The 18,743-nt window shown below is 40.8% G+C and overlaps 1 protein-coding gene across 1 annotated transcript; it reads left to right on the forward strand.

The window, feature by feature from the left end:
* Positions 1-1,355: 1,355 nt before the first annotated feature.
* On the forward strand, positions 1,356-14,486 carry LOC306747095 (protein APCDD1; the record flags this gene model as incomplete). Its single annotated transcript, XM_079230100.1, has 5 exons — positions 1,356-1,395; positions 4,894-5,080; positions 5,743-6,268; positions 12,497-12,818; positions 13,670-14,486. The coding sequence occupies 5 exons, from the start codon at positions 1,356-1,358 to the stop codon at positions 14,131-14,133; spliced, it is 1,539 nt and encodes a 512-aa protein (XP_079086226.1). The 3' UTR covers positions 14,134-14,486.
* Positions 14,487-18,743: the final 4,257 nt, after the last annotated feature.

Here is an 18,743-nt window from a genome sequence, read left to right on the forward strand (position 1 = left end):
ATAATTTACCTCAAGTGATGTCAATTGAGTCTGCATCATTGGTGCTGAAGACTACAAGTTTAAAAACAAATCTGGTGGTGTTAGTGAGCTTCTCATCTTTTCTTGAGGATAGCAGCTCGAGGCCACATTAGCAAATACTGGCATGATAATCAGTGATTGTGAGTTGAAATTAAGGTTTGGTGCTTGTGTGCTGATACAATTTGTGTTTAAAGACACAGTTGGCTCAGTGTCCGAGTGGCTGACTGATAATGAAGGGGAGCTGGAGGCTCTCACCTCCGGGTCAAAAGATCAGAGTCACAACAGCAGAGAACTGAAAGTTGAAATGAGAGGGAGATGGTAACTCAAGGCCAAGGTCTCTCTCACACACACACACACACACACACACACACACACACACACACACACACACACACACACACACACACACACACACACACACACACACACAGGTGTTGGGGAGGAAAAGGGTCTGTTGTTATTCGTCGCTCCCTCCTGCCCTCCAGGCAGACAGGCTAATGATGTGGAGGTGTATAATTTGAGGGCCACAGTCAAGAAAAATGTGCAACATCCATGATGAATGATAAAAAGCCGGATGTTGGACATAAATTAAAAGAATGGAGAGGCTCAGTGTGTTGTCCCAGGACAACTTTAAACCCTTCCCAATCCCAAATAACACAAGTCTATTCGACAACAGAGGCTTGTTGTTGTCAATTTGAAGATGTTGCTTGTAAAGTCTCATTTCAAAGGTGGTTAAAAATATTGTCACATAAATATTGATTTGGCACCATGAAACTAAAATGATATGATGGTGATGCTACTTTGCAGTTTTGCATTTAGTATTTGTAAAATATTAATCATTTTGAAATGTATTTATAGATGTTTTAAGACTCAAAATATCTCAAGATTCGAGAGTTGGCCATCACCTTGAACACATGGGAGACTTATTTCTTCAGTGTGCTTGAAACGGGAGAAAACTTCAACATAAACTCCGCCCCTAAAATCGCTACAGAGGCGTGGGAGTGCAGTCTCTAAACACGCACAAACACTCCTCCAAGAGACGGAGGACGCGCGTAAAAGCAACCGAGCTGCTTCATTCCACCAGTGAAGCAGCGCGTTGAGCTCATCCAGAGAGTCCCGGAGTGAATTTTAGACTTTCCTTCGTTTTCTAGGTGCGATTCTTTGTTTTGAACATCAGGTGCAGGCGTGTTGCTTATGATATTCGGATTTCCAGAGTAGTGTTTGCTCCACGCGTGGGATTCACAATGTGAGTCGGAATACACAAGGACGCTGCGTAAAGGACAACCTGGACTCCCAGTGTGACCGTTGAAGTTCTTTTCAATCCTCCAAAGTGCAGCATGGGTATCTCATCTACACTGCTTCTCGTTGCTTTTCTGGGTAAGACACTTTTTAAGTTACTTGAATTGACTGATCCATGAAGTGCCGCAAGTTTAGAGGTGCGAGTATTTGACTCCACGTGTGCTTGGTAAACAAAAAGCTCTGTTGCTTAAACCATAGAGACGGGTGAGGTCATATAAATTGTATCTATTTATTTAATTGCGGTACATTTTGAAATGGTTCCAGGTAGGAACCTGACAGTCCTCACCTCACCCCAGCACACCTGTTTACTATCATAGCTGTGTGTTTGTGTCCAACAGCTCTAATGGTAATAATATTTTGCTGGATAAGTTATCCCTTATGCCACTGTGATGAACATGTTTGAAGGCTAAAAGGCAATAAAAAGCTTCCCGGGGCTGCTGGGCAGATGAAAGCACTTGTGGAGTTAAGAGCCACTTAAAACATCCATTCCTGATGAAAACCCTGTCTGAGCAGCAGAGGATTATGGGACTGCAGTTGACCCAATCCATCTGCTGGCAGTGACAGAGGAAGGCAACGTTTGGCTGCAACTTCAATTGACTGGGTTGAGATAAAACGATATTTTGGAGCACTTATTCTAAGTGTGTTTGAGTGAATGTAACGTTCAATTAAGTGGTGTGTTATTGCAGCCTTTCTAGTGGCAATGAAAATGCACTGTCAGGCCGGATCGTGTGTGCTGTAAATTTACTGAGGGGAGAAAACCTCAGCTAGAGCTTCAGAGATTTAAAGGTCATAAAAGACTCAGAAAGAAACATGGAGCAGCAGCTGCTTTTACTTCATCTTATAAAGAATATGAATAAGACTTCTGCTGGGCCTTAATACTGTATAAGGTCTTTATGTTTTTACTTAATTTGTGAATATTCAGCAATTTTCAAAATGTAAGAGTGATTGCTCAACGATTTGCTCAAGTAATTGCTGATCCAAAGACGTTTTATTTTCATCTTGATGTTGGATATTGAAGAAGTGAAGATGTGTGCGACTATGTTGGTGATTGCGAGCGCACAAAGTTGACAAAATGGCAAACGGTAATGACAATAATAGTACAAAATATATATTTAATAGATAAACGAGAGTAAGTCAGAAAATGGAAAACTAATATTGAGAGAAACAAGTGTCAGAAATGCATCGAATGGAGCCTATAAAACATTAATTACTATTTATTCATACATAGACACAGCTATACTGTTTGTTATATGTACCGCAGTATATACTGTATTTTGCATACATATAGTTAATAAAACACAAAAAGTAATATATTAATGGATTTTTAAAAGAATTATGCTTGTGAGATTTTTAAAAAGGGTTGATAATATATAAAAAGCCACTGCCAACTGCTAAGATAACTCAAAGAGCAGTCCTTTGTCTGGTCTCTGCTCTGACACTTCTGCATTGTTCCCTGCCCATAAGCGATGTGGAGGCTCTCTGCTTGTCAGGGGTCCCAGTGCGGTTACCTCACTGGTGGGATCAGGCCAACTGGAAATGCTCTCTGTGGTTTGGGGCTCTGGGAATTTTGTGGGTGCTTTGATTTTGATAGAGAGCAGCAGTCTGGGAAAGCAGCAGCAGCAGCAGCAGCAGCAGCAGCAGCAGCAGCAGCAGCAGCAGCAGCAGCGAAGGACTGGAGAGGGTCGAGCCGGATTATTGCCTTAATGTGGAGAGGGTTTTCTTTTAAAGGAAACTGTTGGAAGAAACTCACACATTCAACACTCATTAAATGTGGAGAGATGCTTCCTCTTAACCAGCCCTTGTTGTGTGTATGTTTTTAATACTAACCCTTGTAAAAAAAAAAAAGGTGTGTGTGTGTGTGTGTGTGTGTGTGTGTGTGTGTCCTACGCTGAAATTCACCTGCTATTAAATCCAAGGCGCGGAAACGTCAGTGAGGTTAAAAGGGCATTCATAATCTCCCCAGGTTTTCTTTTAAATGCACACACACACACACTGGTACTTTCTGCCCTCATCATTATGAAAGCAACTGTTTGCAGCCACTTAGGGGTTTTCCTCTAGTCCAGAGCTGACTGCAGGTGCAAAAAACAACAGCTCACAAACACATGCATAGCAAACTGTGAAGCCTTTTCTTTGACTTTTAAACACAGCTCCAGCCAGCAGCGTATCTAATGCCACCAGCTGAGTCGGGGGATCGAGTCTCCCCCTGTCCAGTGTTTCCACTGAGCAGCACTGTGATGTGGTGATTTACACGCACAGGAGCTGCCTCGCTGGGTGTAAAACAACTGGATGGAGCTTTGTTCTTCATGGAGCTTCTGGCATCTTTAATCAGATATTTTTTTTTGTTCCGCCCTTGGTGTTATTGGTCTCAAATTAAAAGCACTGAGGCGACTGCAGTGGCATCCCAAGGCGTTAAATGATATTGCCCAGCACGTTGTGTCCAGCTAGAAAAAAATGTAAGCAAAGTCTTCATATTTCAAGGTAGATTTTGTTGATATTAGAGTATTACATTGAATAAATCCTTGCTGGAATGTGGGCTTCAAGGCTTTTTCTTTGGCCGAAGGCTTTAAAAATGCTTTCATTTCCGATATTGTATCCCCTTAAGCCTAGCCTATTGTTGAGCATATTGTTATTTCATGTGGTGCACCGAGGGTAGGCAGACAGGGTGGAAACTTAATCTTCAATGCTGCTCTTGTCCGTATTTAACTTTCTTTGTGCTTAATTTTAGAGTTTATTTTAGCGTCTGTTTTAAGTCAGCTGCAGCACAAAGACATATATCAGTTCTTCAACCTGGACATCTAAGCGTTGCCTTTTCATCACATGTTCAGCTAATATTAACCCATGAAGACTCCACTCACACCAGGTGTGGCAGGTCACTGATGAAGCCCTGTAATCCCCGGGCGATGACGAGAGGTAAAATGAATACATAAAACCTTCCAAACACTTCAAAGAGGCCTGACTGATCAAATAAGCAGAGTGAAAACATGAGAGCCAAACCTCAAACTAAACAGATGACTTATTTCTCTATTTGAAGTTAATTAACTCCATTATTAGTTTAAAAGTCAGTTGCGTTTAATTTATGAGGTGGTAAAGATTTAAAAGAAAAAAAGATCTGCAAAACTAAACTCATTGATGAAGCACATTTCTGAGGTTAAAACAGCTGAATGGCATATTAACATCAGTGTATCTATTCAGGATTTCAGTATAATTCATAACACTGCATTAATACTTAAACATAGATAAACTATTAACCTCCCAATTTCACATTTTTAACAATATAATCAGTTGAATCCATAAGGGGACACATCATGCTCATGTTCAGATTCATACTTTTCTACTAGATAGTTCTCAAGCTGTGGGTGGAGATACTCGGATGGGGGGCGATACATTCTAATAAGCCGGCATGTGACATATATTGGCTTGTTGAATCACATGTTTTCTGATCTAGGCATCCCACAAAAAAACTGACTGAGTTGTATTATACTACGGAAATCTTATGGTTGAAACCCCTTTTTGTTTTTATATTTCATTTAAATCTCATCTAAGCTAAACCTTTTGGTGTCCTTATTGTTTCCGCAGGCTGGGCTGAAGGCGGTTCCTCTCTTCACTACTTGGATGGTCGGTCCAGCCGCCTCTCTCTGGAGAAAACCTTCGGCCGATCGCTCAAAGAATCCCAGTGCCAACACATGTTGAAGCACCTTCACAATGGAGCCCGAATCACTGTGCAGATGCCTCCCACCGTAGAAGGTCACTGGGTGTCCACCAGGTAAAGAGCTAGAACTGTGCATCTTTTTTATAGGCAGCCAGGAAGATTTGACTTGTATAAACAAGGGCATTAAAACATGCCATGTTGCCTAACACAGTTTAGGTGATGGATGATTTGTTATTGGGGCACTTCCTTTCATAGATGTTTAAAAAAACAAACATTACTGTGTGCTTTTTTGCTGGTTATTTTGAGGTGTACATAATACCAACAAGTGGTTCAGGCTGGCTTTGGTGAAGTATGAAAACAAAATTACTTAAACACACAAAAAACGTAATTCAAAGAGAAGTTATGCTTCTGCAGAAAGTTCCCGGCAAGTCTGCTCCTGAACTGCACCTAAACCCCTCTATACTTTACTCAACATGGTACAGTCTTAGCTCCCTCTACTCTAAAGCCTATTGGAAGCTCTCACTTCCTGTTTAGCAGTTTGGACCAATGACCAGCAGGTACTATGGATGGGAGCTCATCAACAAACATGTTTGCAGTTGAAGTTACATTAAACCAATGAATTAATTGTAATTGAATGTATTAAAAGGGCTGGCTGCACATTAAAACACTCATCTCTGGGCCAACTTAAGATCTTTTGGTATTTATAAAAAAACAAATTCAGATGAGAACTGCGGTTGAGCCTTTCGTTCATCTGAAACCTCCATTTCCTGTTGCAGCTGTGAGGTGAGACCAGGTCCAGAGTTCCTGACGCGCTCCTACAGTTTCTACTCCAACAACACATTCCAGGCTCACCAGTTCTACTATGAGGACAACCACTGCACCAAACCCACCTACACCCTGGTGATCCGGGGCCGTCTGCGCTTACACCAGGCCTCCTGGATCGTCCGCGGCGGCACAGAGGCAGAGTACCACCTCCACCGCGTCCAGATGGTTTGTCACACAGCCACCGTGGCCAAAGAGCTCAGCCAAAGGCTCAACCGCAGCTGCAGAGGGGCCGTGAAGGGCCCCTGGGAGCCCAGCGTGGTCTACGAGCTGTGGAGCGAGGAGGGCGGCTACGACTGCTCCAGGGAGCTTAACTTTGCTATGCATGAGCTGCAGCTGCTGAGGGTGGAGAAGCAGTACCTGCATCACAACCTGGATCACCTAGTGGAGGAGCTGTTTCTAGGAGACATCCACACCGAGCCGTCCCAGAGGCTCTACTACAAGCCGTCCAGCTACCAGACCGCCTTGCAAAACTCCAAGGTATGTCCCTCATGATCATCTCTTAGGTCGTTTAAAGGAAAGAGGGGGAAATGTCTTTTGTAGAGAAAAAATATACATGCTATAATTCTGTAGATTCCCCTTCCATGGGATCACAACATAATTATTATGGGTTGTTGGGTGATAACCAGAGTAAGACTTTTATTTTTCTTCTTTTAATTGTATTGCCATGCTATCAGTGTGGTTTGAGGAAAGACCATATCTGTAGAGGCCATAGAAGAGTTTAAAAAGTAAAAGTCCATGCCTCTGTACACTACAGTTCTCATCACTGTCTACCTGGAGAGGGTTACACGTAGACGTACCAGCAGCAGCAAGTACTCTCCCATCCACTCTTCCCATCCACTGTGCTTTTTGTTTGTTGGAATGCACGACCAAGGCAGAGGTAGAGTTTTGTTTTCCGTCCTGAGCACGCAGCTCAGTGGAGAGCCTCTGCTGTACTCCACTCCCACTGTGTCGACCCTCCACACCGCAAAGACCACACACACCAGAAACAGCTTGAGCTGACCTGAAGAACAGTGCTCTTTTATAGCGTAGCCTAAGCAGTGCTGTGAGGAGACCTGGGTAAAATAACATTTGAAAGTAAGTCTTGTTTACAAGGAGAGCAGTGAACTGATCTGAAAAAAAAAAAAAGTGTAGAAGGCTGAAGTTATTGTAATATTCTACCTTGTGAGGCAATCTGGATTGTTCTGTGGCTGTAAACTCCACCTGTCTGTGGCAACAAATCACCCTTAAAGACTTATTCAAATACATTTTTATTCCAAAACTGATTTAGGGCTAGTGTATATGCAACAATCTTGCCCTGATACACTAAACATTTGCACTAGTAGAAACCAGAAACTGTGTACATACTGACTTCATCTCCAAAGTCTAGCGTCAAGAAAGAGCTCTTTCTTCCCTCCGCTGTGCTTACGGGATGTAATTTCACTATTTACACTGCTGAACAGCAGTTTCCCTGCTGGGTGAAACCCAAGAGTGATGTTTTCACTGTCACCCTCGACAGAAATTACAATGAAATCACGTTCGGGTCCACTGTCTAAATAAATATCCATTTGAATGTGGACGATGGGGGTTGGTGTTGCTGATCACAAGGTAAACAGAGTGTGGAGTGAGGATCTGTGATCAGACAAGCTCCCCTGTGGTTCTGCAATGACCAGAGCTGCTCTCCTTAAGCCTCGCTGGTCTGCAGAGGTGCAATGTGAGACCTGGCCTATCTCTGGGAGCGATCAACATGTGGTATTCCTAGAATTTGGGATCATGCAGCCATATGAATTATTCCAGCGAGCACATACCAGGTCTGATTTCATGCATGCCTGAGGCTCAAATCAAAGTGTTGCATATGCTCTATTTCTTCTTTTCTGAGTATGAGGAAAGTTGGGTGTGATTCACTTGTTGCAGTTAAGAGTCGAACATTATTACAGTATTATTGGCTTAAAGGGATACTTTGTTTTTTTTAAATGTTGTTACCTGAATGTGTAAATAGCCAACTATTCGCTAACATGAGTCTATTATCAACTTTATAAGAGGTTGATGTGTCCTTGTTATGTTCACAGCTTGCTGCACTCTCCATAAGTGGCCCCAAAAATATTAATGCTGCTTTAAATCTTTTTTTAATGTTATGGGCAACTAAAATGAAATTCTATTCACCGCCATTGTATGTGTGGAGGCAAAAAGCAGTCTCATAAAACATTCCGCACATAGACCCAAAACTATCTGCTTGGCTAGATCCCTGTTAAGAAAAGTGAGGAAATATTAGTATTTTGTAATTTGAGTGAACTGACTCTTTACGTTTGGCTTCTATAATAACACAAATCTGAATTTGAGCATTTTTTTAATCATAACTGCATTGGTCAAATGTGGGTCCCATTGGTCACCAGCTATGCACATACAGTAAATAATGCTTTAAATGCTATACTTTTTGGGTAACAGTGGTAGAAAGTATACCTCACTCCTTCCTACACACAAAGCACTAAATCTGACCATCTCTTGAGGTTGTAATGGTTTCTTTTTGGGGATTTCTTTTATTGCAATGGTGACTATCCAATCCATTAATCTTAAGCGGTGTACCCGGAGCTGGTCCCCGTCCAGAGCGTTTGCTGGTGCCAGCATGTTCATGTTTCGTGGTTATTGGGTGGATCTTAAGAAGTGATGCGAGAGCAAGGCAGCAGACTGTGTTTTTAATTTTATGTTCTGTTCTCTTCATTTTATGTCGCCGGTTTCACTGTTGCGTCATTGAGGCAGAGTAACGACCACTTGATAATGATACTTGTTAGGAAGGTATCTGTTTTTATATTGTTCTTTCTGGTGAAGTGTTTCGGTGGTTTATCGTGTTTTCACATGTATCCCTCATGCAGAGAGTCATTTGTTCCGCTTTCCTGAGTTTGGTTTATGCTTTGTTGTCTTTTGCTGCTTCTTTTTGAGACTATAAGCCTTTGAAATATATTTAAAACTTAAGCACTAAAGCCAGATAAGACTCTTATTATAAATTCCTGGGATGTTCCTGCAGGAGAGATGCTGGTCTAGCTCTGAAGATCCTAACATAACAAAAAAAACACTTGGGTGTAGTCAGTGATGGAAGAAGCATTCAGATAATTTACTTTAGCAAAAGCACTAACACCATTCTGTAAAACTTCACTACAATTAAAAGTCCTGCATTGAAAATGTTGCTTAAGGCGATAGAGCAGGGTTGTCCCTCAATCACTGGATCGGCGGTTCAATCCCCGACTCCTGCTTATCCATGTCGATGTGTTCTTTGGCACATAACCCCAAATTGCTCCGGTAGCCTACGGTGTGTGTGAATGTTGTATGAATGTCAGTTAGTCCTGATGGGCAGGTGGCACCTTGCATACCAATAATTACGCTGCCATCAGTGGGTGAATGATGACATGTCATAGTGCTTTGAGTGGTCAGAAGACTAGAAAAGTGCGATACATTACCGTCCATTACCATTTAAGGTAGGTAGTAAAAGTACTCTTTGTGCAGTAAGATGTTCCCTTTCAGTGTTTTTATTTAGATTAGTATTGCTAATGTGTATGTTGTATTTTACTGCTTTAGATGTGTATATCCTGTAACTATTATATAATAGTTTAATCAACAGCAACACATCATATTCTTTAAGATTGCCATATGTTTGCCGTGCGTCTGTCCTGTGAAAACCGCGTATCTCTAAAGAGTCAATGATGCATTTTCCAGCTGTTCAAAAAGGAAAGTAGGAAATGGAAAAACTGTAATCTAAAAAATAAACTGCCAGAAAACTATAGGGGAGTAAAAATAACTATAATTGCCTCAGATTTAAGTGCAGTAGAAATATATAAAGCTGCATAAAAGGGAAGCACTCAAGTAAAGCTCAAGCACCACTTGAGTAGATGTACTTCGTTACATCCCACCACTGGGTGTAGTTTCTATGATATAACCAAGAAGTGTTTTAAAGCCTGGCATGGTTTCTGTTCCTTGTGAAACGTTTGCTTCTGGACATCATCTTCCACTGAACTGTGGCAGTCCTCCCCAAAATGCCCAAAATGAAAGATTTCTGCCAAACAAACTGTAATTCAGTTCTTATTCTCCTTGATGTACTGTGGCTTGGATTGTACCTCATTTGTACGTCAATTCAGACTAAAGTGGCTGCCAAATGCAGCAGTAAAAATGAAATGAATAAATGTAATTCATATGAAGCAAGAGAAGTAATATCCTTCCTCATTTCCTCCATTTTATTTTTTCTTCAATTCCAGGAAGGGTATAAAATGCTTTGCTTTCAGTGTGAGGAGCCAACAATTTATTGAAACACAAGCTTGAACAGGTTGGACATTGTGTGCTTTGGTATCTACAAATGCGTATTTTGCTGTTTTTAATGTAAACTTTGTGTATAACTTTACATTGAAACGGCAAAATAATTGTTCTGAGAGTAGCTTGTCCATACTTTCACCCACTGAAATGAAGAATGGTCTGTTATAGCATCCCTTTCATTTCATTGAACGTAAGGGATGTTCAGCTTCAACTTAATTTGATCCGAGCTGAAAAGTAATCAATTAATAAATTAGCCGATTGACAGAAAAACTAATCTCACTATTTGAACTATCGTTAAAATAATGTATTTCTGAACATTGTTCTTTTAATGTCCAGCCTTTAGAGTCTACACAGGAGAAGAGAGCAGTTAATATTAATACAAATATTGACATGTTCATCTCGGTCAACTCTTTTTTTGTTATGCTATTATTATTATTATTATTATTATTATTATTATAATAAAAAGCCCAGAAGCTAATTTTATCCTATGTTGTTTTTTTTTTAGCTTTGCTTAGTTGATTTTAATTTGTGTGTATAAATGCATGCACATGTATGGATGGATAGATCTCTCCCTCCTTTTGAAACTAATCCTCTGCTCTAGCTTGCATCATTCATTGCCAAGAACGGCACCATGAAAAAAGAGATGAGTAAAGAAAAATAGATTGAAGACATATTCATAGTCGGGGCCTTTTTTTTTTCAGCTCACACAGGCTGTCTGTGTTTTATGGGCTCAAGATCTGGAACATGTTTTCCACACCTGCAGCCGTCTGCTCTTTTTATTGTATACACATAGGTATGTGTTAAAATAAACTTTCTGCACGCTGTATTTATGTATTGTTCTTCCTACTACATACATACATACTGCTATACATCTTAATCGTACATACAAAAACTAGATGCAAAAGTTCAGTAAAAATACTCCATACTCTCATACACACAGGGCTGGATTCAGAGGAGGCGTCCCCTCCAGTTGTTCCATTAACCTGTCACTCTGAGGCGTTTATGGAGCTGCTCTGGGATTATCTCATCTGTAGGACATAGTGACTTTTTTTGTTTTCTTCTTTCAGAATTCTTAGTCATTTTTTTGTTTTACTTCCCATGAAGCTCATGTGGACATGTGTGTTGTCTGGGAAAAGAGTGATAGGGTTGGTGGGGTTAGGTCTTACATTGTGACCACCCTCAAATAACAAAAACTCTACCGCCTCCCTTGAGTTCAGTCGTTGGAAGAGATTTTGTGGAATACAGTATGACGAAGGCTTCCAGCTCTGAATCCATCAGGCCCTCAAGTCTTTTCTGCAGCCAGAGACCCACAGCTGTCCTGCATGTGAATACTATGATCACATGCTGATCCCAGGCTTCACTAAACAAGATATTATATGAATTAATATGATTGATGGTAATTTAAAGACTCTATAACCTGTTGTTTCGTGAGGAGCATGAAAGTTCATCTCCCTGTTCGCTGTGTGACTTTCTGTTGTCATGGCTGTAGTTCAAGACATCTGTCTTTTACAGTAAAATGATGCGATCACCCTGAGAAAATGCTGGAACCTTGTCTGGCTTCCAACACAAGAGAATCAGACTGAAATAAATAGTTTTTCCTCCTTTGCCTCTTAACTGATGCCAGATGTTTTTAATGTAGATTTCATGATCATAATAACTAGCAACTCTGATAATACCACTGGGAGGTGCCAATGTTTATACATCTCCTGCTTGCAGTCATTTTCTTGTGACATTTTACCAATTTAGTTGAAAATGTAACTCAATCTGGTAAATGTAAAATGTTTCTAACAAAGAAATACATCCAATAGGTCACGTATTCTTCTTATTACCATCTAAGAGTGTTGCCCAACCAGAGCTAGAAAAGCTAACCCAAGACTTTATTTCCAGTAGATTGGATTACTGCAATGGTCTATTCACAGGGCTTTCATAAAACACTCTTTGAAAACGTCAACTTGTTCAGAACGCCACTGGATGGGCTTTTGCTATATGACCCTCCTAGAAGCATTGGGGCTCGCTTACTGGTTGTCCTAAGAGTTACTTTACATTTTGAATCTCTTGTGTCACTTGCCTGTACTTTTTGCATTGTAAAACGTGTATCTTTGCTGTATTTGTATTGCCAGGGGAAGCTCATTGAATTGCCATGGTGTATTAAACAAATAAAGTCGCCCTGCCTAATGCACTTGCTTAAGAAGCAATTGTTTCCTTCTTTATTAAGGATCTTTATTTCAACATAAACTTCTGTTTGTGTTGTTTAATCTGTGTTTTATTGTAGTTGTATTTGTATAGCAAGATGTTTTTTATGTAGATTTCATGATCAAAATAACTAGCAACTCTGATAATATAACACATTTCCCCTGGGGATGAATAAAGTATATATCTATCCATCTATCTATCTAGTCTGGGCTCACCTTTCTTTCCCTTGTTTTTCAGAACCATGACCACGGCTGCGTCGCATGTCGTATCATCTTCCGCTCGGATGAGTTCCACCCTCCCATCCTGTCACCGCGCGCCGACCTGACCGTGGGCTTGTACGGTCAGTGGGTGAGCCAGCGTTGCGAGGTTCGCCCCGAGGTCCTCTTCCTCACCCGTCACTTCATCTTCCACGACAATAACCACACGTGGGAGGGACACTACTACCACTACTCTGACCCCGTCTGTAAACACCCCACCTTCACCATCTACGCCCGCGGACGCTACAGCAGAGGGCTTCACTCCACCCTGGTCATGGGCGGGACAGACTTTGTCTTCAAAGGTAACTGGTGGATATTTTCTGGTCTTGCAGCAAATTATTTTCTTCCCGTGTTAAATACCAACAATTCTCAGTGACTAGAATTTCAAGTGACTAGAAAAAACTAATAATATAAACACTAAAGGTAAAAAACTAAAATAAGAATAGAAGTAAAACAAATATTTAAAAAATATGATTTAAAGATAAAATTGCAAGGTAAAGGGGACAATGGTATGATGTTTTTAACAGCAACATCATCTGCAAATTGTAGTTTATGTTAATAGTTTTCCTCAGACTAATGTATGATAACGAGGAGAACTTAAGTCCTTAACTATGTTTCTTCTGCTCTTTCTGATTGTTGATACAACTATTACGGTCTGACTGTTTGTAACAGTCCGATAAATTAAAGGAATGGTTCAACATTTTGGGAAATATTTGTATTCGCTTTCTTGCTGAGAGATTATTGAGAAGTCTGAGGTTCAAGATTGCTTATGCTTCTTCGTATCCTTTCTCCTCCCGCAACCAAAAACCGTCTTCCTCTACCATATTGGAGGATCTTCCAATCTCTTAAATGCACCTTGAGGAGGGAGGAGGCTTTTGGAGGAGCTTGGCGCAAGGGCAAGTGGGCGTATCCTACAAAGAAGCTTTTAATCCAGTGGCATGACGTATAAATTCTGCACCTGTGGCATACATTCTGAAGCAACTGTGGAACCAAAGATGTATTATCTTCAGCTCTTCCTCGTGTCTCTGTATCACATCTTCGCTGGGAGAAGCTAAGACGTTAAGCGAGGAGAAACATTAGCATAATGAAAAAGACCCTGTTCAAAGGCTTCCAGAAGGAGTTAACAGGTTTTCTTATGTCTTTCATCCCCTAGTGAACCACATGAGAGTAACTCCCATGGACTTCACCACCACCTCCCTCCTCAACGTCTTCAATGGCAACGAATGTGGTGTGCAGGGATCCTGGCAGGTTGGGGTGCAGCAGGACGTCACCTTAACCAACGGCTGCATAGCACTGGGCATCCGGCTCCCCCACACGGAGTATGAGCTGTTCCGCATGGAGCAGGATTCCCATGGTGGCTACCTGCTCTACAACGGCCAGCGTCCCAGCGACGGCTCTAGTCCCGACCGGCCGGAGAAGCGGGCCACCTCCTATCAGATGCCCCTGGCGCAGTGCTCGGCAAGCAGCCAGGCGTCCGAGCACAGCAGAGCGGACGACCTGGACAGGCCTCTGCTGCATCACAATGACTGCACAGGATGGCACAGAGGCAGCGGGCAACATGTCCGGGTGACTCTTGTCGCATTCGTCACGTCGTTGCTTCTCAGCTGGCAGAGGTAGAGAGTAGGTCGGGATTTTTGTCGACAAAAGTGTGGATTACAAGAGCAGACGGTACATTTTAACATTTCACTTCTCTGATGTGAAAGAGGATGAAAACTGGTGCCCCTGATCCTCTGAACTCCTTTCCAGCTACCAAAAGACTTGATACTGCTGCTCCACAGAAACTTTAGCACTTTAGAGTGGAACCAAAGACCAACCTGCTTGTGTTTCCACGGATATACAAAGATGTCTCTATATCCACACAAGCCTGAGAGTAGGGTTTATAAAGTGTATTTCCATGCTATCAAGTCATTTCTTGTTTCTGCAAAAAGACTCAGTTTGATGTGTGGAAAGCTTTTTACAATAAACTCTTGATAATATGCTCCTGGTCTCGAGAAGATTGTGGGTTACAGTAAAAAGACACTACACTAATTGAATAACAGCAGTTTCTTTAAATATTGCAGTATGGTGAATTCAGTCGTGTGTCATCTATTCCAAAATATACTATAAGGTAATGCTGTTAATTTGGATACAATCAAGGTAATTAAATTCCATGCATTCTAAAGAGAGCGCTCCATCTTCACTAGCCAACACTTGACCATGTTTCTTTTTGTGCTATTTTGAAATGATCAGGATTTAAAAAAAAAAAAAAGTAATAAATAAACATTGTAAAAGTTTGAAAATTCACCAAATCTAATTAATGCATTGAACTGTGTTCCATTGTTGTGCATTACTAGCACAAAATGGTGTTTAAAATTTTTTTTCATTTTAAATTACAATTTGCTCGGAATCATTAAAATATATTTCCATTACTGATAGAAAAATGTACTCGACACCTGGTGGTAAAATCATTGATCAGGACATTTAATCTTTGCAAAGAGGAGCAGAGTCAGAAACACAATATGTCAATTGCGTATCCTGGACTGCTCAATGAATGAGCAGAGAGTTACCTCTTAAATACATTAATGACACAATCACAGAAGCTCTCATGACGTCTTCAGATTCGCTTGCATGGTGATATGATAGGTCTCTTCTCTGCACTCTTATCTATTGTTTGAGGAACATACCAGAGTAAAATCTGACTCTCCTGTGGAGTTTTAGCTAGTTTAGCAGCCTTTCCTCTGAGAAAAGATGGTAAGATTTTCACAATACCTTCTTATTAAAAAAAAAAAAAAATGTAATATTACCTCAGTAAAGATTTGTTATTCTTATTTTTGCCGTAAGGCTTTAAACCAGCTCTCGTATTTTTGTTTTTAAGAGTAAGACAGCGTGCGCATGTCCCTCGTTTGTTGTTGTTCCAAATGGCGGAGCCACTTCATATCTTTTTATTCTTTAATTCCTACGTAATAGATTGTTGTGGCTAGGTTTAATTTATAACCGTTGTCTGGTAGCAGTCATTTTATTGTAACCTAAACTACTTTCATGCCTTCTTGCGTTTGATTTATCATTTTATTAATTTGTTGTCTTCTGAGGTTCAAATAACAGATTTGTATGTTCTGGAATTAACCAACAATATTGTTTTATATTATATCTTGTCACAAACGGTCTCCCTCTTGCAACAAACACTTTTATATTTCTTTTGTTTAGTGTCCCATAGGCTCATGACTTGGTGTGTTTGTGTTTATACAACCTGGGTCAGCCAAGGTGGGTCCTCCGATGCTCTGCCTCCTGCTCACTCCCCTTCTTCCTTGCAGTTCCTCTCCCAATGTCCTACCCCTCCACAGCGGAAGCAAGCCCCCCTCTTCATGTTGTCTTCCTTCCATCCACTCTCCCTCCTCTGCCTACGTCCCCGTCCACGAGATTTTCTGCGCTTTTGATTATCTCGAAAGTAAACATCAGAACAAACAGATTCAGATATTTCATCATTTTTATCATCATTATCACAATTAATGACATAAGCTTCAGCAGTTTGTTTTTGATAATTGCTCTGTACCACTGTTGCTGCGTGTATAGCATATGATTTGGTGTCTTCAAGCGCGCATCTTTGCCAGCCCACTTGATGTGTTTTCACGAATTCCCCGATCTCTGGCAACAGACCGTTTATAAAAGCATTTTTTAACTGCTGGGCATAAGCCCCGCGATCTACGTAGGGGTCTGGACATGGAATGCCGCTGTGTGCGTCAAACACATTTTTTATTCTCTGAAAGAAGATCATGACCGTTTTGTTTTTCTCTTGATTACAATCAGTGATTTTGGTCCAATCTGCACAATCTCTAAAGTGCTCTTGGATCCGGTTCAGGAGGCCGTCAAGCCGGGCTCCGTAAGCGGCATGTGCTTGTGCTATGGGACCGTTGCCTTCTATTGGATCCCAATCCCCTTTAATTTGGCACCAATCCACTCCCATTATTTGTCTCATGCAGGCTTCCGTTTCAATCCCGTCTAAATGGTAACTTTCACACAATAATCTAAACTGTCGTGCCATGTCACTTTGATTTACTTTTGGGTGAGGAATGCCTTCTACTGCTTTCCTCACATCTGCCTGAGACCAAGGTCTGTATACAAGAACCGTAGGTCCTTGGTTTGCCTCTCCAGTTCGTGGATTAGGCAATTGTATTAGTGGGAGTAAATCAGTCTCGGGCTCTATCACAAAACTCCCTGAAACCTCTGGATATATTGATATATATGGCTTACCGTATTCTGCTCCTGGTCTGGTGTGTGCTGGGGGTAGGTAAGGGCCCAGATAGGTGCATCTGGCTCTTTCCAACGCAGCCACGAGTTCAGCTCCTCTGACTGCGTTTTGGCTGTGGGTGTCCGGGGCCGCGGCGGTAGGATGGAGAGAGCAGAATGGAATGTTTTGGAGGAGACTCTGGATAGTGAGATCACTGCTGCAGGAGGAGCGGAAGCATGGGCAAGAACACGGAGGAGTTGGCCCCCCGCACACCACTTTATCATCTCTTGGATACAGATTAGAAAAGTTAGTCATGTTTTGTTCACACTTCTTGTCATTTTCTTGCTCTTTACTCCCTTTGCTAGTGTTTGACCCCATACTTTATTCGTTTCTCTGTATTTTATATCTAGTGATTTTATCTCATATTTAAATTCTCTGAACCACGGTTAACCTCACATTTTTATTTATTTATTTTTAAAAATGTTTCTTAACTGTAGCTTACTGACGTTACTACCGGTCCTGGATTCATTTATAATTCCTGGAACGGAAGAATCTCCTTCTACATTCCCCGAAATAAATAAAAAGCTATTTAAAATCCTCTGGTCCAGCCCAACTGAAGCGCTTACCGGTCCCGGACTCCTCCTTTATTCTTGGTACGGAAGAATCTAAAATACCGGTACAGGACTCCTTTATAATTCCCGGAACGATTTACAATCCCTGAAATAAAAAGCTATTTAAAATTCTCTGAACCAGATTGATGAGATCCGGCTTCGAAGGACCAATTATGATAGAAAAATGTATTTGACACCTGGTGGTAAAATCATTGATCAGGACATTTAATCTTTGCAAAGAGGAGCAGAGTCAGAAACACAACATGATATGTCAATTGCGTATCCTGGACTGCTCAATGAATGAGCAGAGAGTTACCTCTTAAATACATTAATGACACAATCACAGAAGCTCTCATGACGTCTTCAGATTCGCTTGCATGGTGATATGATAACAAGGAACACCACGTTCTTCACACAGAAACATGTAGGCATCCATAGTCTCAAGACTCCATCAGAAGGTCACTGTTAAAGCATATGTATGTTTTAACAGGAGAGGAGGTCAAATGAGAAGCCACAAGCCTTTACACATTATATGATTAATAATATAACTGTGAAACAGTAGTTGATTAAGAGTAAATACGTTTTTCTTCTAACAATTACCCATCTATAAAATAATATTGAATTGTATTGAATTCAACTCCAAGCTGTGACATGTTTAGTTTTTCTCAGTTAATGAAATATATACAAAGGGACCCAAATACACATACATGCCTAGACCTCTGTTTTTTTGTTACATGTTTGATCTTATAGATCATACAGGAAAAACAACCGTCTTTATGTTCTATACAAGATCGTACTTTGAAGTTACGTTTGTTGTAACCAGGAATTTAAGTATTTTTGTGGTAAATATTCCTTCAACTTTATAGAACCATGATCTAACATGAATAACTGGACATTTATGTAACTGTAAAAAAAGATTCTGGTCACAAAGCACTGTATAAAAGCCACGCCATGTCCAGATTGTGCCGCTCCTTGAAAAGGGCTTTCGTTGGGAAATCTGAAATAAGACAAAAAGATTGATCATTTTTAGATTTCAGAGTTGAATAAATTCAAAATGGCATCTGTGGCATTATGGTCATGTTTTGGATTTTACCAGCATACTTCTTTCTATACAAACGTTCATATAGTTTTCAACAGAGAAGGAACAAACGTGCCAACACAGCATACCTTCTCATTAATGCAGAATGTTGTCCAGACTGAAGAACCCGTTTTGGATTTCAAGAAATGTAGTGTGTGTGTGTGTGTGTGTGTGTGTGTGTGTGTGTGTGTGTGTGTGTGTGTTTGTTTTAAAAGGTTTGATACTCTATCAAGGACATTTTTAAAGTGTGTTGCTTTTTTGTATACTTTGTAAAAACAATACATACAATGTAGTCTGGAATTAAAGTGTCATGAAAAGTATACTATTAAAGTAT

The sequence above is a fragment of the Taurulus bubalis genome (assembly GCF_910589615.1).
Source record: "Taurulus bubalis genome assembly, chromosome: 1".
Lineage (NCBI taxonomy): Eukaryota > Metazoa > Chordata > Actinopteri > Perciformes > Cottidae > Taurulus > Taurulus bubalis.